At 47.5% G+C, this 18,947-nt stretch overlaps 1 protein-coding gene across 3 annotated transcripts; it reads right to left on the bottom strand.

Moving 5' to 3' along the window:
- Positions 1 to 980: 980 nt before the first annotated feature.
- On the bottom strand, positions 981 to 17,914 carry Sgk2 (serum/glucocorticoid regulated kinase 2). 3 transcript variants are annotated; one of them, XM_042694271.1, is made up of 13 exons: positions 17,727 to 17,914; positions 16,126 to 16,168; positions 15,801 to 15,850; positions 15,259 to 15,316; positions 15,038 to 15,121; positions 14,099 to 14,230; positions 12,369 to 12,481; positions 12,044 to 12,080; positions 11,099 to 11,185; positions 8,295 to 8,390; positions 6,398 to 6,553; positions 3,849 to 3,938; positions 981 to 1,436 (listed from the first exon to the last, which is right to left on the bottom strand). In XM_042694271.1, the coding sequence occupies exons 2-13, from the start codon at positions 16,159 to 16,161 to the stop codon at positions 1,275 to 1,277; spliced, it is 1,101 nt and encodes a 366-aa protein (XP_042550205.1). In that variant the 5' UTR covers positions 16,162 to 16,168; positions 17,727 to 17,914; the 3' UTR covers positions 981 to 1,274. The 3 variants fall into 3 exon arrangements, with proteins under 3 accessions (XP_042550205.1, XP_042550203.1, XP_042550204.1); XM_042694269.1 differs by having other exon boundaries at positions 14,099 to 14,227; positions 17,727 to 17,810; XM_042694270.1 differs by lacking the exons at positions 16,126 to 16,168; positions 17,727 to 17,914 and adding an exon at positions 16,031 to 16,068.
- Between the last annotated feature and the right edge of the window lie 1,033 nt (positions 17,915 to 18,947).

Below are 18,947 nucleotides of genomic sequence, written 5' to 3'. Positions count from 1 at the left end.
TTCTCAGCACAGGTCAAAGCTTAGCAGCAGTTCCTCCTGATCTAGCTTGGGGCCTGGGTGTTGTCCCATAGCTTTTTCACTCAGGGCTGGCACTCTACCACTTGGGCCACAGTTCCACATCTGGTTTTTTTTTTGGTGGTTAATTGGAGATAAGAGTCTCATGGACTTTCCTGTCCTGGCTGGCTTTGAACAGAGGTCCTAGATCTGAGCCTTCTGAGTAGCTAGGATTACAGGCTTGAGCTACCTAAGCCCAACTAGAAAACTCTTTAATGTTGTACTTTAGTTCCTCCATCCTACTTTTTTTACTTTCCCAGAACACAAAAGTGGTGACTGGAGTGCTGGTAACTGTGATAATGTAGTAATCCTAATATTAGAAGCTGTTATAGCTTGGATCTGAAATGTCACTGGAAGGCTCATATGTTAAAGGCTGAGTTGCCAGATGGTGGAGCTTTTGGGAAGTGATTGGATTGAGGACTCTGACTTTATCAATTTGATAGCCTTATTAGGAAATCATGGAAACTAGGAGAATGGGGGCCTTGTTGGAGAAAGCAGTCACTGTGAACATACCTTTAAAGGTTACACTTTATTCCAAATCTCTTCCATTCTCTCTGCTTCCTGCTATCCTGAGATAAGCAGTGGTCTAGGCCATGGTATTTCAGACTTGCTTCAAGTTCACAGCCAGATGACCATGGACTATAACCTCTGAAACTATGAGTAAAATATAAGTCTTGTCTTCTCTTTAGTTGCCTTTCTTAGGTAGTAAATCACGAGGTTGGGGGGGGGGGGGGATAAAAAAGGAACACAGAAGCCATTTGTTAAGAAGGAGGGAGTAGAAATACAAAGAGCCTCAGAGTATCTGATGAACTATCTTACTAGTCTGGGTCCAAATAACATTCTTTTACCTGCTGGGGGAAAAAAAAGACCCCACCTGGACATCAGTGGCTCATGCCTGTAATCCTAGCTACGCAGGAAGATGAGATCTGAGGATTGCAGTTCCAAGCCAGCCTGGGCAGGAAAGTCCATAAGATTCTTATCTACAATAAACTACTCAGAAAGGGCCAGAAATGTCACTGTAGCTTAAGGTGTAGAGCACTATCCTTTGAAGAAACTCAAGGATAAGCACTAAGGTCCAGAGTTCAAGTCCCTGGGATGGCCAAAAAAAAAAAAAAAGACCCATTTCTTGTTTAAGCATCCAGCTCTTTGTGTGGGACTAGGAGCTGAAGGTAATCCCCTCTGTTACTAGTGGCCTCAGTGGCTTCACAGCTGCTTCTCTCTTAGTCCAAGAAGTCATCGTTCTCTGGTGCATAGGAAAATCCCAGGAATGCACTTGAGGCCCCAGAGCTGCTGGATACAGTGTCAGGAGTACAGCCGATGGACTTGGACACAGCTTCCTGGGTGAACTCGGGATCAAAGTGTTTCAAGTCCGCAGGTCCAGCCTGTCCATAAAAGCCAACAATAAGAAGAAATCACTATAGTCAGAACTAACACATCCAGAGCTTTGGAAGGGATGCCTAGCTTCCGCTCCATGTACCCCCTGCTCATCCTGACTGAACTCTTAAGTTTCCATGCATTTACATGAATCATGTCATTCCATATGGCTGATTGCTCTAATGCTTTGGCTGCTTCACCTCAATCCTCGGACAAGTCAGGTGATTATATACTTCCTGAATGCTTTCCAGGCACTGTTCACAGCATTGGTGATAAAGGAGGAAAACAGAGCAAGCTTCTCTTCCAAGGAGCTGACATTATGCAGAGGACAAGAGAACTGATAACAAGCATGGGTATATAAGTACATAATTCAGGGTGTTAAGACAAGACAATGTGGTAGAGAGGGAAGACCTGGGTAGGAGATTACAAAAAATGATCACAACTTTTCCATCCACCACCCACTCAAAGAGTACATTTCTCCATGTTTATAACATTGGTTAGCCAAGTGACTTGCTTAAGCTAATGGGACACTGTCAAAGGAGATCCCAAGCAGAGATTGGGAAAATGCACTTTGGGAGTTAGTTCTTTTGATGTAGTTGGAATCTTGAAGCCAACCCTGTGAACAAGCCCAGACTGGCTTGCTGGTGAATGAGAGGCCTCAGGAAGGAGACCTGAGTGTGGCAATTCTAGATTATCAGCTGCCAGCTGCCCCACTATGACCACAGACATGTGAAGGCACTGCAGAGAGTGGCTAGCCACCTGGCCCAGACTGACAAAAGCCACCAAGCTAACCCTTGGAACCTGAACAAAATGAAGGTGGCTGTTCAAAGATTCCTGGTTTTGTGGTGACTTGTTATACAGATGTGCCTTAACATAACAAGTCTTGGACTATAGAAGTACACAGGCCAAGCCGGGCGCTGGTGGCTCATACCTGTAATCGTAGCTACTCAGGAGTCTGAGATCTGAGGATCACAGTTCAAAGCCAGCTTGGGCAGGAAAGTCCATGAGACTCATCTCCAACTAACAACCAGAAAACTGGAAGTGGCACTGTGTCTCAAGTAGTAGAGTGTTTGCTTTGAGCTGAAGAGCTCCAGGACAGCGGCTAGGCCCAGAGTTCAAATCCCATGACTGACAAAAAAAAAATTTTTTTAAAGAAGTACACAGGCCATGCTTGTCCTCACACGAATTGCAGGGTATAGTGGTCCCAGCCCAAGGATGAGTTTCAAGATCATTAACCTTGAGTGAAAAAGCCAAGCAAGAGCTAGAGGCCCTGAGCTCAAGCCCCTCCCCCATTCACATACACACACACACACACACACACACACACACACACACACACTCAATGCAAGCCACTATTAAAGTTTTCTATGACAAATAAAACCTTATATGTCATAGAAAACTTTAATAGTTCTTAAGCCAAAAGTGGAAAGATTATATAGGTTCTATAGATATAAGTACAGATATGGACAGGATCAGAGCTCCGCTTCCATGATCATTAAAGCTATAGGTACAACCAACTGCAAATTTAAAATGTTCTGGAAAAAAAATCCTAACTTGGGTCTGGGAAGGTAGCTCAGTGGTAGAGTGCTTGCCTTGCATGCATGAGGCCCTGGGTTCGGTTCCTCAGCACCATATAAGCAGAAAAAGCCAGATATGGCACTGTGGCTCAAGTGGTAGAGTGCTAGCCTTCAGCTGAAGAGCTGAGGGACAGCGCCCAGGCCCAGAGTTCAGGCCCCATGAATGTAAAAAAAAAAATTTTAACTGTACCAAACATGTACAAACTTTATTGTCATTCCCTAAACAATAGAGTGTAATAATTATGTGCATAATATTTACATTGTGCTAGGTATTATACATCATCTAAAGATAGTTTACAGTATATGGTACATGTAGGTCATATGCAAATTCTAGGCCGTTTTATATAAGGAACTTTATTATCCCATAGATACTAGAGGACAAAGTTGTAGAGATACACACATACACACATAAAAAGTTCCAGAAGTATGCCAATATTGATTTCCCTTGGGTAGTGAGATACAAAGCGTATAAACTTCTGTTTACACTTCTGTTTTTACACACTTCCTGCAAGGAATACAGGTTAACTTTATCATCAGGAAAAAGTCTGAATATGTCATTAGGATGTGGCTCTGCCTGGGTGTACTAGGAGACACAGAGCACTTTAAAACCTAAAGACTCTATTAGGAGGGTTAGTTACCATTCTAAAGATACTGGAATGGTAGTCTGGCTCATCACTGCAGAGCTGGGTGGGGTGAGGGAGGAGGCAACTGTTCTACCACTAACTCAGTTTGTGTCCCTTGGGCCCCCTGTGTCCCTACTTGTACAAAGAGAGTTGGCCCGGATACCCTCCAAGCTTTCACCAGCCCTAGGAATCCCAAATCTGGAGTGCTGAGACCTCTTACCACATTTGGGTTGAAGGGTGGAGTCAGTCTCTTGTGGTACAAATCCTCCCAGTTGATGGGACTGAAGAACACATGGTTCTTTATCTCCAGCTACAGGAAGAAGGCACTGATCAGAAGTAGCTATAGGGGCTTCCTGCCTCCCCACTTCCCAGATCCTTCAAAGCCCCAATTATACCAGCAGGTGGTCAGAGGAGACAGTCCCTTGCAGTTCTGGCTGGTTTCCTGGGCCAAGAGAGAGCTCTGTAGGTAGGCCTCCCACTTCCCACATCATCCAGAACCCCAACCTTTCCCGTAGCATTGGCTTACTGAGTAGAGCCCATACTTTGCTAGGGTTCTGGAGGAAGGTCAGTGAAGGAGGGAGTTAACAGGCTGGGGGAGGGGATGGACAGGGAAGAACTTGAGGAACCTGCCCTCCCACTCCACATCAGGACATCTTGAGTCTTCCAGAATTCAATCCAGACAAAATAGACCAAAGAAGCAACAGGAAAGTTCCGAAACAAACCTCCAAGAAAAGTTGCACATTCCCAGGAATTTGAGCTCTTCTTTCCTAATCTTTCCTAATCAATACCAACTCTGGCACCAACCTCCTTCCTTCCCAGTAGGACTGTACCTCTACAGGATGTTTCTTACAGGATAGTGCTCTCATTCCCTACATCAGAACTGCCCACGCAGCTACTTAAAAAGCCAGGTCCCAAATAGCTGCAGAACACCAAAGAAACTGCTAATTTCTGTTACTGCTAAGCTGAGAACTGGAGGAGAAGGAAAAGAGGAACTTGAGTACCATTTGCACCCTTTGAATTGAGGTCTGCATGCATACACAGCTTATCTTGCAAGTTACACACCTCCCTTAAGGAGCTTTCTAGAAGCTCTTGTTTTGTAAGCTGATTAGGGAAGGATTGGACCAGTACCTTAAATACCATTATATCTCTCACTATCTGGCATGCTGGGCTTTTGGAAACATGCCTACAAAGCCCTTACTATGTGCTTACAAAGGTTTGTTATCTTTTCTTTTCTTTTTCTTTTCTGTTTTTCTTTTTTGTAGGTGTGGGGCTTGAACTCTAGGCCTAGGCACTGTCCCTCAGCTCTTCAGCTCAAGGCAAATGCCATAGCACCACTTCTGGTTTTCTGATGGTTAATTGGAGATAAAAGTCTAACGGACTTTCGTGGCTGGGCTGGCTTTGAACCGTGATCCTCAGATTTCAGCCTCTTGAGCTAGCAAGTTTGTTATCCTGAGGGCATCCCTCAAGCCAATTCCCAGTTACTAAGGGGCATCTGTACTGCAGCCTTCTTTATGTAAAATCAAATGATCTTATGTTAAAGAACCAGATTATTTTGATGTATAATTTAAAATAAATTGACATAGGATCTCAATGTTGTCCAGGCTGAACTTGAACTCAGTCTTCCTGAGTTCAAGTCCTGAGTACTGGGGTGTGTGTGTGTGTGTGTGTGTGTGTGTGTGTGTGTGTGTGTGTGTGTGTGTGTGTGTGTGTGTGTGTGTGTGTGTGTGTGTGTGTGTGTGTGTGTGTGTGTGTGTGTGTGTGTGTGTGTGTGTGTGTGTGTGCCTGTGTCTGTGTGTCTGTGTGTGTCTGTGTGTCTCTGTGTGTGTCCCCTGATGTCCATTGGCTTTTTCACTAGGCTTGTGGTCTTACCACTTGAGCCACGCCTTTGGCTTTTTACTAGTTAATTGGAAATTAGAGTCATTTGGATCTTCTGTCCCCAGCTGGCTTTAAATTGGGATCCTCAGATCTCAGTCTCTGAGTAGCTAGGATCACAATGTGAGCCACTGGTACATGCCTGGCTGCCAGGGTTATTTTTTTTTTTTTTTCGGTCGTGGGGCTTGAACTCTGGGCCTGGGCGTTGTCCCTCAGCTCTTCAGCTCAAAGCGAGCGGTCTACCACTTGAGCTACAGCGCCACTTCCAGGGTTATTTTTTTTTTAATGATACTTTAATTAAAAAAAATTTAACACATTACAGGGACAGACTGTGAATTATTTATCTTTATATCCTAAGTGCCCAGGTTGGGGTCTGGCAAGGTAAAGTGTTCACCTATTTGTAAAAAGAGTCCAATTCAAACTTAGGCACAGAAAGCTTCTAAAAACTTAAATCTGGTCATGCTAGTCCCCTGCTCAAAACACCTGACAACTCTCCAATATCAACATAACTGTCACTCCTCAGAGAGGGTCTACCTGGACCACACCAAAAGGTGATCCCCTCCCACTATTGTCCTTTCCTTCTGACATTCATCACCCTGTGTGGTAACTGTATATGATCTATGTTTTGTCATCTTCTTTAATAAAGGCAGAGATCAAGCCCCTTAAAATCATAGCACTCAGCTCAATGCTGACACACAGTTGGTGCTCAGCATATATCGCTTAACTCAAATAAGGAGACTAAAGAAAGTAGTCTGCTTCCAGGACTAAGAACTTCCCAGAAGACTGTGTTGGCAGCTCTTGCTTTTAGAGGGCAGCAGGAAGCACACTGATATGCTTATCTTTCTTCAGGAAGTTGAGAGTCCTCCAGGGGCCAGGGCTCTGCTGCAGGCCACTCACAAAGTCTGCCTTGGAGCCCAGCCGCTGTCTCTGGTCCTTGTGGAGAAGGCCATGCAGGAGGTCACAGGCAGCCACTGTCCGCCCCCCGGGGATCTGCAGTGGCTGGTGCAGAATGTTTTCATACATCTGAGCCACGTCTTGGCTGAAGAAGGGTGGCTGGGGAGACAGGGGGCAAAGCAAATAAGGAATGAGGGTCTCAAGGAGCAAGCTGAGTAGCAGGGAAGATTTAACCAGACTGTGTCTTATATCTTGGCTCAATACCATCTTAAAAAAAAAAAAAAGAAAAGATATGAGAAGAAAAAAAAGAAGAAAAAGATATAATCGTATAAACCGTTGGTTTCCCTTTTATGAGAAACACTGTCTTTTTCTATCAAAGTGTGTTGCTTAAAAGTTTCTGCTTTGGCCGGACGCTGGTGGCTCGTGCCTGCAATCCTAGCTACTCAGGAGGCTGAGATCTAAGGATTGCAGTCCGTGAGACTCTCATCTCCAATAAACCACCAGAAAACTAGAAGTGGTGCTGTGGCTCAAGTGGTACAGCACTTGGCTTGAGCTGAAGAGCACACAAGCCCAGCATTCAAGCCCCATGACTGACAAAAAAGAAAAAAGTTTCTGCTTTGCTCTGCCTGATGGACCTCAGTTCTGAGACCCTCAAAGCGCCCTCCAGGGCCTGAACCTAGAGGAATGTGAGATCATGTACCTCCAACTCACTGTCATCCTGCCTGCCCTGAGACATGGGTCCCGGCTCACAACCTTTAGCTTTTCTGGGAACTCCAGCTCTGTAAATGTGCTGTTGGGAGTCCCACATTACACCACTGGACTGACAAAGTTAAAGCATGCACATTATCCTGCACCACTGGAGATTTATGAGGATGTTAGAGGTGGGTTGCTTGCTACACTACAAGCCAAGCTGATGCAAATGTGATAAGAGTTGTGGTGGTCTGACATGGAGCTCAGCCACAAACCCTGTCCTCATCATGCCCTATGGCTCCGCTCCTGGTAGCTGCCTACACAAATAAGTAACCCATCTCCACAGCTTTGTTCTGGGTACATCCGACACTAAAGCTCACAAAAACATAGAAACCATAGTTACAAACAATTGGTTCGGGTAAGCAGGAAAAGGAAAGGTGATCAGGGATGGAAGGTAAACATTGACTTAGAGGGTTTGGATCTGTGTCAAAAATAGCCTATGGAGTTAGAAATACGAACCTGAATTTGCAGAGGGTTAATTTGGGGTAGGGAATAGGTAGGACTTGTCTCTACATTGATGAATATAAAGAAATAGACATAATTAAAGGAAACTGTATAAATGGTGACTTGGTTCTTGTTAAGGAAAAGACAACTGCTTTGTGATGAAGAAGGACTTTTGAAAGGTAAGGTTTGGTCTGAAAGTGTTTTTTTTTTTTCAAGATAAACTTAAGACACGCTTCAGATTGTTCAAGAAATAGCAGAGGGTATGGGCCTACTTTGAGATTACTTGTGAACTGTTCATCTTATTTCAAAGTCACCTCATGTAAACACATTTTACCCTATTCCAACTAGCCAATCACGAGCAGATCGTGAACCTGGGCTCAACCAAAGGAGTGAGGCCTGCTGTATTAGGGAGTGGCCTGCCTGCTCCTGGGCTTGCTTGCCAGATTTTTTAACTTCTGCAGAAGTACATTTTGCATTGTGAAGACAACTCTTTATTTTTGTGTCTATGGTTGTGACTCCAGTGGTTCTTGGAGAACATATTTATAACAGTTTGGCATCATCTTTTCTCATGTGGGGTAGAGAGGTGGTTCATTTAGTTCCCTGTGTAGGGCTAGAGGAAGCCACCCAGAGGGGAGACCACTCTCAGCTAAGCTCAGCTCTCCCAGCTTTCTCTCCCGTAGCAGCCCCTCTTTCCAGCCCCACTCACCAAGCCATGCAGCATCTCATAGAGGACAGCTCCCAAACACCACCAATCTACAGCCCGGTCGTAAGGTTCTTTACGAAGCACCTCAGGAGCCAGGTACTATGAGAGAAACACACTTATTTCAGCAGACCTCAGCCTACATCTGCAAAGACAACACTTTAAGGAGATCAAGCAAGGGTTGGTCCTGCTGTGATTTCTGCAGGGACATTGAGGAGATAGCCAGAACTGCCCTGTACTGTTTACATGCCAGGCACCCTACAGAAGTTTTACCAGCCACAGGATTAAGAGGAGCTGTCATCCAGACTATAGCCCTCTCCCCAAGTTCCAACCGCAATTCAGTAGTACATCTGGCAACTTTATAATGGTTTAAAAGAGTATCTTTAAAAAAATTGTTTGTGTGTGTGGGGGGGGAGATTGGAGGGTAGGAGAGTGGGAGAAAAATGAGGGAGGGGATAATGAGTTTGACAAGAAATGTACTCACTACCTTACTATAACCCTCTGTACATCACCTTGACAATAAAATAAAAATTTAAAAATTGTGTGTGTGTGTGAAAGAAAGAAAGAGACAGAGACAGAGAGACAGAGAGAGTGTATTGGGGCTTGAACACAGGGCCTGGGAGCTATCCCTTAGCTTATTTTTTCCAAAGCTAGTGTTCTACAACTTGAGTCACAATTCCACTTCTGGCTTTTTTGGTGGTTAGTTGGAAATAAAAAATCTTACAGACTTTCCTGCCCAAATTGGCTTTGTACCACCATCCTCAGATCTCAGCCTCCTGAGTAGCTATGACAGGCTTGAGCCACTGGCATCAAGTGTAAAGGGATGCCTTTTTAATTAAGTCTGCTTTCTAATTTGCACAGGGGTATCTAATAGGCTATCAGTGTCTTGGGAATAGGAAAACCCTGGGAAATCCTGCACACTACATGAGGAGCCTAAGAAATAGGAATATAGGACAGAGGAGAGAAAAGACATGACCTTGCTAGAGGAGTTCATGCACACCTTGGGAGAGAATTTGCAGAAGAGCTGTGCTTTCTACCAAAGCCAAGGGCTTGGTGACTTTCAGCGTGGGATCTCTGCCAGGAATTCACACAGACCTGAGTACCTGTTGGTGTGTGATTCAGGCAGGTTATTTAACTTCCTAGAACCTTGGTCTCTTCTTCCATGAAGTGGAGCTCCAGAAATTTAACTGGGCTGGGATAAGGATGTGCCCAGACCTCCAACAATGAGAGCGAGCTTTGTGATTACTCTTGTTGGTGCTCCCTGGCTTGCAGCAGGGGCAGAATCATTGAAGAAAGAAGTTGTTGGGGCCATGCATCTCCATACGAGCCAGGAGTCCATCTCCCCTGTTCCCATGGAGGCAGCATCCAGGGAAGGGATGGCATGAATGACATGCTTAAGGACTTCTTTACCAAGTGTTTTACACACACACACACACACACACACACACACACACACACACACACACACACACACACAGATACACAGAGACAATGGCTGCTGCTCAGTGAAGTCACCTATCCAGGGGCTACCAGGCACTAGATAGAGGAGTCTAACTTAGATACCAAACCCAACCCAGTTGTTTAGCATGTGGTGAATACACCAGTTTAAGTTTCACCCCAGGCCCCCATAGAATGAAGCTGTTCTGCACTGAAGCCTCAGCTCTCTACCCCTACCATGGTATCTGTATGAGCCACAGGGGTCCCCTTCAGGCCCAAGGTCCAAGACTGGTAGGCAGGTAGGCAGGAGTTCAAGAAAAGATTTTTCTTCCTTCCTTCTTCTCTCCCTCCCTTCCTCCCCCCCCTCATCTCTCTGTCATTCTTTTTCTCTCTCTAGCTATGTGGCCCAGGCTAGTCTGGACTCAATCCTCCCAAAATGCTAGTATTACCAGCATGCCTACCATACTTGGCTCAAGATAAGATTATAACCTTAGGGCTATGGGAAGCTGTGTTGGAAGGACAGATAGATATGTGGAATTCCTGAGATGAACAATTTTAACCTTGCAGGCTCTTGGTGGTTGGAAGAGGGACGCAAACCAGTGTTTAACACTTGCAGGCCCTGCTCTGAACCCTCAGGCCAGGCCCTCCTTCCCCAGTGTCATCAGTACAGCCGCCACTGGCTATGTGTGGATACTAAACATGTGAAATGTGATTGAACCAAATTAAGATGGGCTGTGACTTAAAAAATTCATGCTGGACTCCAAAGCTTCAGAAAAACAATGATTTCAACAATATTATATTGATGGTATATTAATTTTACCTGTTTGCATTTTTAAATTAATTAATTAATCAACTAACTTTTGCTGGTTTGAGGGATGGGACCCAGGGCTTCACACATGCTAGTTCTATCACTAACCTCCTCCCTCCACCCCACCCCCTGCCTGTGTGTTTTCACTTTGTTTGTTTGTTTGTTTTTTCTGTTTGCTTTTCTGAGATGAGGTTTTGCTACCTGGCCTCAGGCTGGCCTCAAAATTTTGATCCTTCTGCCTTAGCCTCCTAAGTAGAGGGATTACAGACCTGCCCAATTTCTTTTTCCTTTTCAATGTAGCTGCTGGAAAAGTTGAAATGGTATACATACATCTGTATCTATTTCCATTGGGAAGCAGTGCTACAGAGATTCATCATAGCTGACCAGGTCCCAGCTACCCTGAGAGCTGATGCCATTACCCAGATGTGAAAGCCAAGGCTTGGCCACAGCTGGCTCTGGGAAGTGCTTGGGTGAATGGAGAGAGGCTCTCTGCGGTAACTTGATGGCTATCTCTGTTCAGGAGCCATCTATTTCCAGCCTGCCTCTCCTAGGAGTGTACGTTTACCTCAGGGGTGCCACAGAAGGTGGACGTGGTCTCCTCAGGCTCTACACCTTCCTTGCAGAGTCCAAAGTCTGTCAGTACCACATGTCCCTGAGGAGAGAAACAACGGAGGGTGTGGCTGGCCTAATCCAAAGCCCAGAGTCTTGGCTGTGGGGCTGATGCACAAATACAGGCTCCAGGCTCCACACAGACCCAGGGCTAAGAGACTAGGTGTCATCACAGGCTCTACAGGGCAGGCACAGGATAGGAACATGGCATCTCATAGTCCTCCACAGCTCATCACAGACTCTGAACCATGTCCCTACTGGGCTACAATGCCCTTTGACAGAGGGCTAGAGACTCAGAAAGTGACCACATCTGTAGCAGCTAGAAGATATGAATATCACAAGGATCTGCTCAGGCCCCTTTGCTAGAGTCCCCATAACTGGAAAATCCCTTGTTCAAAGTTAAGTCCCTCCTTAGGGGCAATCAATACACAATGACTGGGCAGAATAGGGGCCAAGAGGCCCAGCTTCCTTGCTTTAATTTGGGACAAGGGCTCTTTTGGCAAAAGAGCTATCCAGCTCAGATATCAACCCTGTGAGATCAGCTGAGGCTACCTTTGCAACCACAGTGTGGGTGAAATGCTTCTTCTGCCCATCCCTGTCTTCCCCACCCCTACTTCCTAAAGCGATATCTTTCCAGAGTGTTCCCTGATAGACCTGCACACACCTGCCCATCTCAGTATCTGCTTCCAGGGAACCTGGGCCAAGATATGGAAGAATAACAAAATCTACTAACCCTCACCAGCTCCACCCTCACTCCACACAAACCTTGCATATACACATATGTATACACATCTGTGAGTATGTACAGTCTCCTGTGCATATAATGTCCATTAGTGTGCAGCATGCAAAATACATGCATGCTTATGCACACAGACTCATGGTCACCCACACTCTCACCAACCTGGCAGTCCAAGAGAATGTTCTCTGGTTTCAGGTCCCTGCAGAAAATAAGAGAAGACATCCTACTAGAGTCATGGCCTCTTAGTGATAGGGAGGGGGGTTGGGGAGGTTGGAGACCCAGACCCTGGTGGAAGGACTATTCATAGGAGCCCCAAAGTGCAGAGGGAAAGCCCAGGGAGACCAAGGGACTTTAGGAAGGAGGTCATTCCAGTCCTATCCCAGTCACTGGGACGAAAACCCAAGGTCACCAGGATTTCATGGCTCATACAAAGCCTGGCTGTTGGAGCAAGAAGGGCCTTGTTCCAGGCCTAAGCTGGGGGCCTCACCTGTAAATGATGTTGAGGGAGTGCAGGTAGCCGATGGCACTGGCCACCTCAGCGGCATAGAACCGGGCACGGGGCTCCAGGAACCTGCGCTCCCGCTGCAGGTGGAAGAAGAGCTGGGGGAGAAGGCAGTGAGAGAGGTTGCTGGCTTCCAGCTCCTAGCATAGGCCAGGAGCCCACAGGATCCTCACTTGGTTCATGGCTCGGTCATCCCAACCTCAACTGCAGGGTATTCATAGCAAAAGAGGGCACACTGGTTCCATTGCCCATTCACCATATCCGAAGTCAGCAAGAGGGGAGACTGGTTAGCACTGATAAAGCCTGTTCAGTGTTCCAGCTTCCAAGTCATGCCTTGCACCATCAGGACAACCTTCAAGATTTCAACATGGTCCTAATTTCATGTAGGGGGTAGAGGGTGGGACAGCTAGATGACTTGTCTAAGCACATGTAACTTGAAGCTGGCACAGCTGGGTTTGAACTCAGAGCCTTATGCTTGCTAGACACATGCCCTACCACCTAAGCCATGTCCTCAGCCCTTTTGCAAATAACATCTCATCTTTTTGTCTGGGTTAGCCTGGACTGAGTCTTCTATTTACACCTCTTACTTAGCTGGGGTGACAAGCAAAAGCCACCACACCCAGCTTTTTTGTTGTAATGGGATCTCATCAGTGTTTTCCCTGACTGTCCTTGAACCATGATCCTTCTGGTCTCTACCTTACAAGTAGCTGGGATTAATGGCATGAATCATAGCTGAAATTTGTTACACTTAGTCCAAGTTAGATCTCCCCAAGGGCCAAGCTCTTGGTCTCTTCTCTTCCCTCCCTTTCCCCTCCCCTCCTCTCCCCTCCCTTCTCTTTCCCCCTCCCCTCCCCTCCCCTCCCTTCACTTCCCTTTCCTTCTCTCTTCTCATCAGTCATGGGATTTGAACTCAGGGCCTGAGCACTATCTTTTTGCTCAAGGCTAGTGCTCTACCACTTTGAGTCACGGCTCCATTTCTAGTTTTCTGATGGTTAATTGGAGATAAGTCTCACAGACTTTCCCGCCTGTGCTGGCTTCAAACTGTGATCCTCCCACCTCAGCCTCCTGATAGCTAGGATTACAGGTGTGAGCCACCAGTGTCCGGCTTCTTGGTCTATTTTCTTGGTGTGCAAAATCCTTCTCTTAGGGGTTCAGGAAAAACTTCACCTCCTGGCATCAGACATAAAGGCATTTGGTCACATAGGTCAAATCTGGGGTCATTGAGGAGTCCCACTAAATTCTGTCATCTCATCTTGTGACACAGAGTAAAGTCCAAGAGGGAACCCAGCTGATCCCAGCTCTGCTTCTGGGTCACTAGGTAGCTCAGGTCTCTGCTTACAATAGTGACAGGCAACCTCTACCCCATGGCATGACATGTTAACTGGGAACAGGGGAAATTGTGTCTACAGAGCTCCTCTTAGGATTCACCTTTCCCAGTCTCTCAAGGTGAGTCTAGATGGGTTTGGGTGAGAAAAACAAAAAAACATCATGGTATGAAGCCAGACAGGCCTGTATTCAAATCCTGGTGTGCACTGGCTGGTCCTGAGAAGTGACTCACCTCCCTGAGACTCAGTTTTTTCAGCTACTAAATGGGGGGGGGGGTCTGTTGTCAAGATGCAGGGAGCTGCTCCCAGCGCTTGGTGCACAGCGGGCAGGCGGGATGGATCGCTCCCAGCTAGCAGCTGGCTCATGCAGTCCTTTGCAGTTCCACTCACCTCTCCCCCATTGACATAGTCAAGCACAAAGTAGAGCTTCTCTGGGGTCTGGAAGGAGTAGCGCAGGCCCACGAGGAAGGGGTGTCGCACATTCTTCAGCAGCACATTGCGCTCAGCCATGATGTGGCTCTGCTGTGGAGTCAACACAGACAGGGCTTTCATACTCTGCGTTGCCTGCGGTGGCCTCACCAGTGGGGATTGTCCTGCCCAGGACTTTCTCATGCCCCTGCTCACTCACAACGGCTATTTTCCTCAGAGTCAGACTCCTTGAGTGTAACTCTAGCCCCTAGATCAGAATCCCTGTGACCAGAGTAAAGAGAAAAGCATGCACGATGACTATAGAAATGAGTCCCAAGAAAAATCTGTAGGAAACATAGGATTAAAAAAGCCGGGTACTACCCATCTTCACACCTTTGCTCATGTCCTATACCCAGTCTGGAAGTTCACTCTCTTTGCCAAGACCAACTGCAAGGTTACCTCTTGCCCCTATGATGTCCTTGTTAGCACAAACCACTCAGCCAAGTCCTGACTTGACAGATAATCCTGCCCCCTTTCTATCCCCGCCCTTCAAATGGAAGAGACTTGTCAGTTGAAGCACCAGAATGGAATGGCTTGAAAGAGCAGAATGTGAAGTATGACCCTCACATTGCAATGACATACAGCATGTCCATCACCGTCTCCATATTATGGGAAGGCAGAGGCCCTGCTGGTCTTCCTGAAGGCTCCCTAGTGAGGCATTCTGACCTATCTTCCTTGAGAAGAGTTCATGTCCTGTTGGGATTACCTCTGCACCCAACCTCATGGACTCTTGGAGGTGTCTGTGTGTGTGTGTGTGTTGGAGGGTTATGTGTGTGATGTGGTGGTGGTGCATTTGGGAAAGGAAGCCATGCTAGGGTGGCAGTGAAGAAGCAAGAAAATGTCTGCTTTGAGCTCCGGTACCTCTTTGTTCTTTAAGATGGACTTTTTCTGCAGAACTTTCACTGCATAGAACATCCCGTCGGACTTGCGCTTGGCCAGTAGGACCTGAGCAAAAGCACAGATGCAAGGTATGGGTAACTGTGGATTTTCTGATGGCAGGAGAGGACCTCCAGTCCACCCACTGTGCGCTGGGTGCACTGGGTAAAAGAGACTGGAGAAGGGTCTCTGATCTGTTTACTTACCTTCCCATAGTTCCCTTTGCCAATGACTTTGAGGAAGTCAAAATCTGTGGGCCGGGCACTGTAAGATGATGGAAGAGCATGCATGAATCAGTATTTGCAAACCCAGAAAACTGAGCTCTGTCTCTGAGTGAGTGCAAATCCAGGCTTCTCTCTTACTTTGGAAGTGGGCCATCATCCAGGTGTCCAGGACTTACTCTTAAGGGTGTCAGGTCCTCTCAGCCCAGAGGAACTTTAAGATTGCCCTTCTCCCCCACAGGTAGTTTATTGTCTAGTCAACAATAGGCCCAAAGGTACAAGGCACAGACAAGAGACCAGGATCTGGTCTCTCATCCCTCAGGAAGAGCCTGAGAGTCGGCAACTGCTAATACTGCTGATCAGAGGGGCATTCAGACAGAAGACCAGGAAGAGCCACAGAAATCAGCAGCAGAGGAAGCCAGGGGAAGATCCCAGGGCTGAGGAGCTTAAACACCAGACCCCAAGACACAGAGAACCAGCTCTGAGAGAAGGCAGGTAGGAGAGTTGCTTGAGAGATCAGAACTCACTTTGGGTTGGCTGAAGGCCCCAGGTTGATGTTCCCATTGGCCGTGGATGGCTGAAGACATTAAAAAAAAAAGTGATTGAGAGCAACAGGTCCCCCTCCCTCCCTGGCCTTGTTTCAGGTCCCTTCAATACCTCTTATGAGTTACCTGCCTCCCTTTTTCTTTCCTTTCTTTCCACTCTTCTACCCACCCACTGACCCCACCCTCATCCATCTGTCCATTCACCATCTCACCTGCTCCTGCTCCTGGTCTGGCATAGCCTATGGAATCAGTCAGTCTCTCCACAGATTCCCACTTAGTGCAGAGTACGAAATAAAGAGTCACTCACCTGGGGGCTAGAGATCCCGGCTGGGCTGGAAGCCATTCTGCAGCTGTGATTGGGTAGGTACAGAGAGGCCTCAGCCTAGTGCTTCAAGGATGGATACCAGAAGGTATCCTTCCTTCAGCACAGGAAGGCCTCTTATAGGCCAAAAGTGTGAACCTTTCTCCCACTGAAAGCCTGAGGCTTGGAAAAGGTCTTTCTTTCTCTCCCTCCCTTATTTCCTTTCCTTCTTCCTTCCTCCCCTGTCCTCCGTCTCTCTCTACATTTCTTTTTAAGACAGGATCTCACAATATACTCAAAGCCAGCCAGGAGTCCACTGCCTCAACTTGCCAGTTGCTGGGATTGTATGCATGTGCCACTATATTCAGTATTAGAAAAATATTTTTTAGGCTGGGCACAGGGACCCACATCTATAATCCCAGCTAGTTGAGAGGTGGAGATAGGAAGATTATGGTTGAAGGCTAGCCTGGACACAAACATCAGTGAGTCCCTATTTCAAAAATGAGCTGGGACTTGGTGATGTGTACCTGTGGTCCCAGCTAGGAGGGAGCTGGAGGACGAGAAGATGAGAAGATTTCAGTCTGCGGCTGGCCCCTAGGCAAAAACTTAAGACTCTATCAAAAATAAACATAAAAGGGTAGGTAAGGGCTGGGAGTGTGGCTTAAGTGATTATTTAAGTGATTTTACAAGAGGTTACTTGTAAAACCCAGTACCACCACCAGCACCAAAAAAAAAGCACTTTCTAGAGCCCCATAGTTCGCAAGGGACAAGCTGAGTTCCCTAGCCAACCACACAGGCTTGCTGGCAGTCCTGTGCTTTTGTGGACAGTGCTAGGCTAGATTCTGCGCTGGTCTCTTCACCACAGGGCTTCTACTCAGTGCTAGAGGAACAGTAGCTGGCCTGGGGGCCTTTGGACCAGAGCCAGGAAAGCCCCAACACTAGCCAGTGTCTATCTGAGTCAGGCAGTGGAGGGGTGGCCAGCTGGTCTATTCAAACCAGCAGTACAGTGTCTGCCCTCATAGAAGCAGCCAGGAGCTCCAGGCCGTGGCTCAGGGAGCTCAGGACCACACAAGCCCCTGCACCTCCCATGAGGGCTGAGGGAAAATGTGCATCTCAAGACGCCACTGTGGTCTGCTGTGAGCCTGGCTCTCTGAGAGGAGACCATCCTCTTGACAGAGAGTCACTTACCCTATGTATGGCCTTATGGGAGGCCAAGAAAGAGACCAAAGGAAAGAACAAAAACCTCCAGCTAGGCTGATCTGAGAGGCCCAGCTCTGCCCAGCCCCAGTGATCTGCAGGAGCACCGTGTGGCTTCATCTAAGCCTCCTAGATTCTCACTGGGTCTTTTCCAGTCCCCAGGGGCCCAGGAAGGGGTGAATACATGTTCTGGGAAGTAGCTAGGTCCAACATAGCCACACACCCTTCTAGAACTTTCTGTGTGGCTGGCTATACAACTCACTACAGGGGAAGGGGCCTGCAGTGCTGAGGCAGAGGAGGTTGGTTTGGAGGGGAATCAAGGCTGGATCCTGCATTACCTGTAACACCCTTCCTCCCCTCTCCAAGCTGGCCCCAGTGCCAGGTCCCCTGGCTTCCCTGGTCCCACGTACCTGTGCAGCCCCGAGGAGAGGCCTCTAGGAGAAGCAGCAGTTGTTGCCCAGCACAGGCAGTGGACAAGAGCCTCTCTCTGTTCTCCCAACAAGGGCGAAGTGTTAGTGCCTGGTGCCCTCAGCACAGAGCTCAGAGCTTCTGGTGGCGGCGGCAGCAGCAGCAACCGCAGCAAGTGGGCTGGCTGATGTCACCCAGGATCCAGCAGAGCTTAAGATGCAATGGGGGATCTCTGTTCCTTCAGAGACACCATCTCCCCCTGGGGGGTAGAAGTGGGTTAGACGACAGCCCTAAAAGAGCCTGGAGACCCTTGGGGTTTGTTAGGTCGGGTGTGAGTGTGTGGGTCAGGGTGTGTGCTGTTCACAGATGTGCTTCAGTGTGTCTCTGGGGTATCATTGTGGCCCAATATTTCAAGTATTTGAGTGTGTGTGTGTGTGTGTGTGTGTGTGTGTATGTGTATGTATCATTGTGGTTGTAGGGACAGATGTATCTGTGCACCTGTGATTGCACATCATTGTATTCCACTGTGTGGTGTGCATGTGGGGTGTTAGGGTACATACCTGTGTAGTGCATCTATATGTATTTTATGTGAGTGTGTTTGTTGTGAGTATGTGCTTGCTATTAGTATGTGATTGTGTAATGTGATGCATACATGTACATGATCGTGTGCCCACATTGGGGTATACCAGTAAACTTCTGTGTGAATACGTAGATTCACATGTACACATGTGTTGGGGGGGGGGTCTGTCTGTAAGAACATAGCATCTGAGGGGCCCACCTAGGCCCTGTGGAGATCACTTAGGCTGGAGAAGAGGCCCAAAGACCCATACCATGGCTTCTGAGATATACCACTTTCCAATAACCCACAGAGGCTCCAGAGAAGCTGGGCCTGGGTTAGAGTCCAGGCAGCTTTGGCCTTTGAGTGCTGAGAAGCTGGTCCCCTTGGGACTTCCCTTCCAGAGCTTGGGTGCACTCTTCCTGGAGCAGGTCTAGTTGGCACACAGCTCTCCGGCTGTCTGTGAGCCAAGCAGGGTCCCAGGGTCACCCTAGCTCATCGAAGGCTATGCGTTTTGGTATGAAATTAAGTTCTCACTGGGTCCATTCCCGTCCCAGGGGTCCAAGAAGAATGGACGGGTGCTCTGGAGAATGAATTTACTGATGGACCCAACAGAGTCCCTGCCCTTCTGGAACTTTCTGTATGGCTCTCCAACTCACTACTGAGG

The sequence above is a fragment of the Dipodomys spectabilis genome, unplaced genomic scaffold (genome assembly GCF_019054845.1).
Source record: "Dipodomys spectabilis isolate Male_0828 unplaced genomic scaffold, ASM1905484v1 ptg000175l, whole genome shotgun sequence".
Lineage (NCBI taxonomy): Eukaryota > Metazoa > Chordata > Mammalia > Rodentia > Heteromyidae > Dipodomys > Dipodomys spectabilis.
Note: the sequence above shows the minus strand (reverse complement) of the source record. Positions and strands in the feature narration are given on the sequence as shown.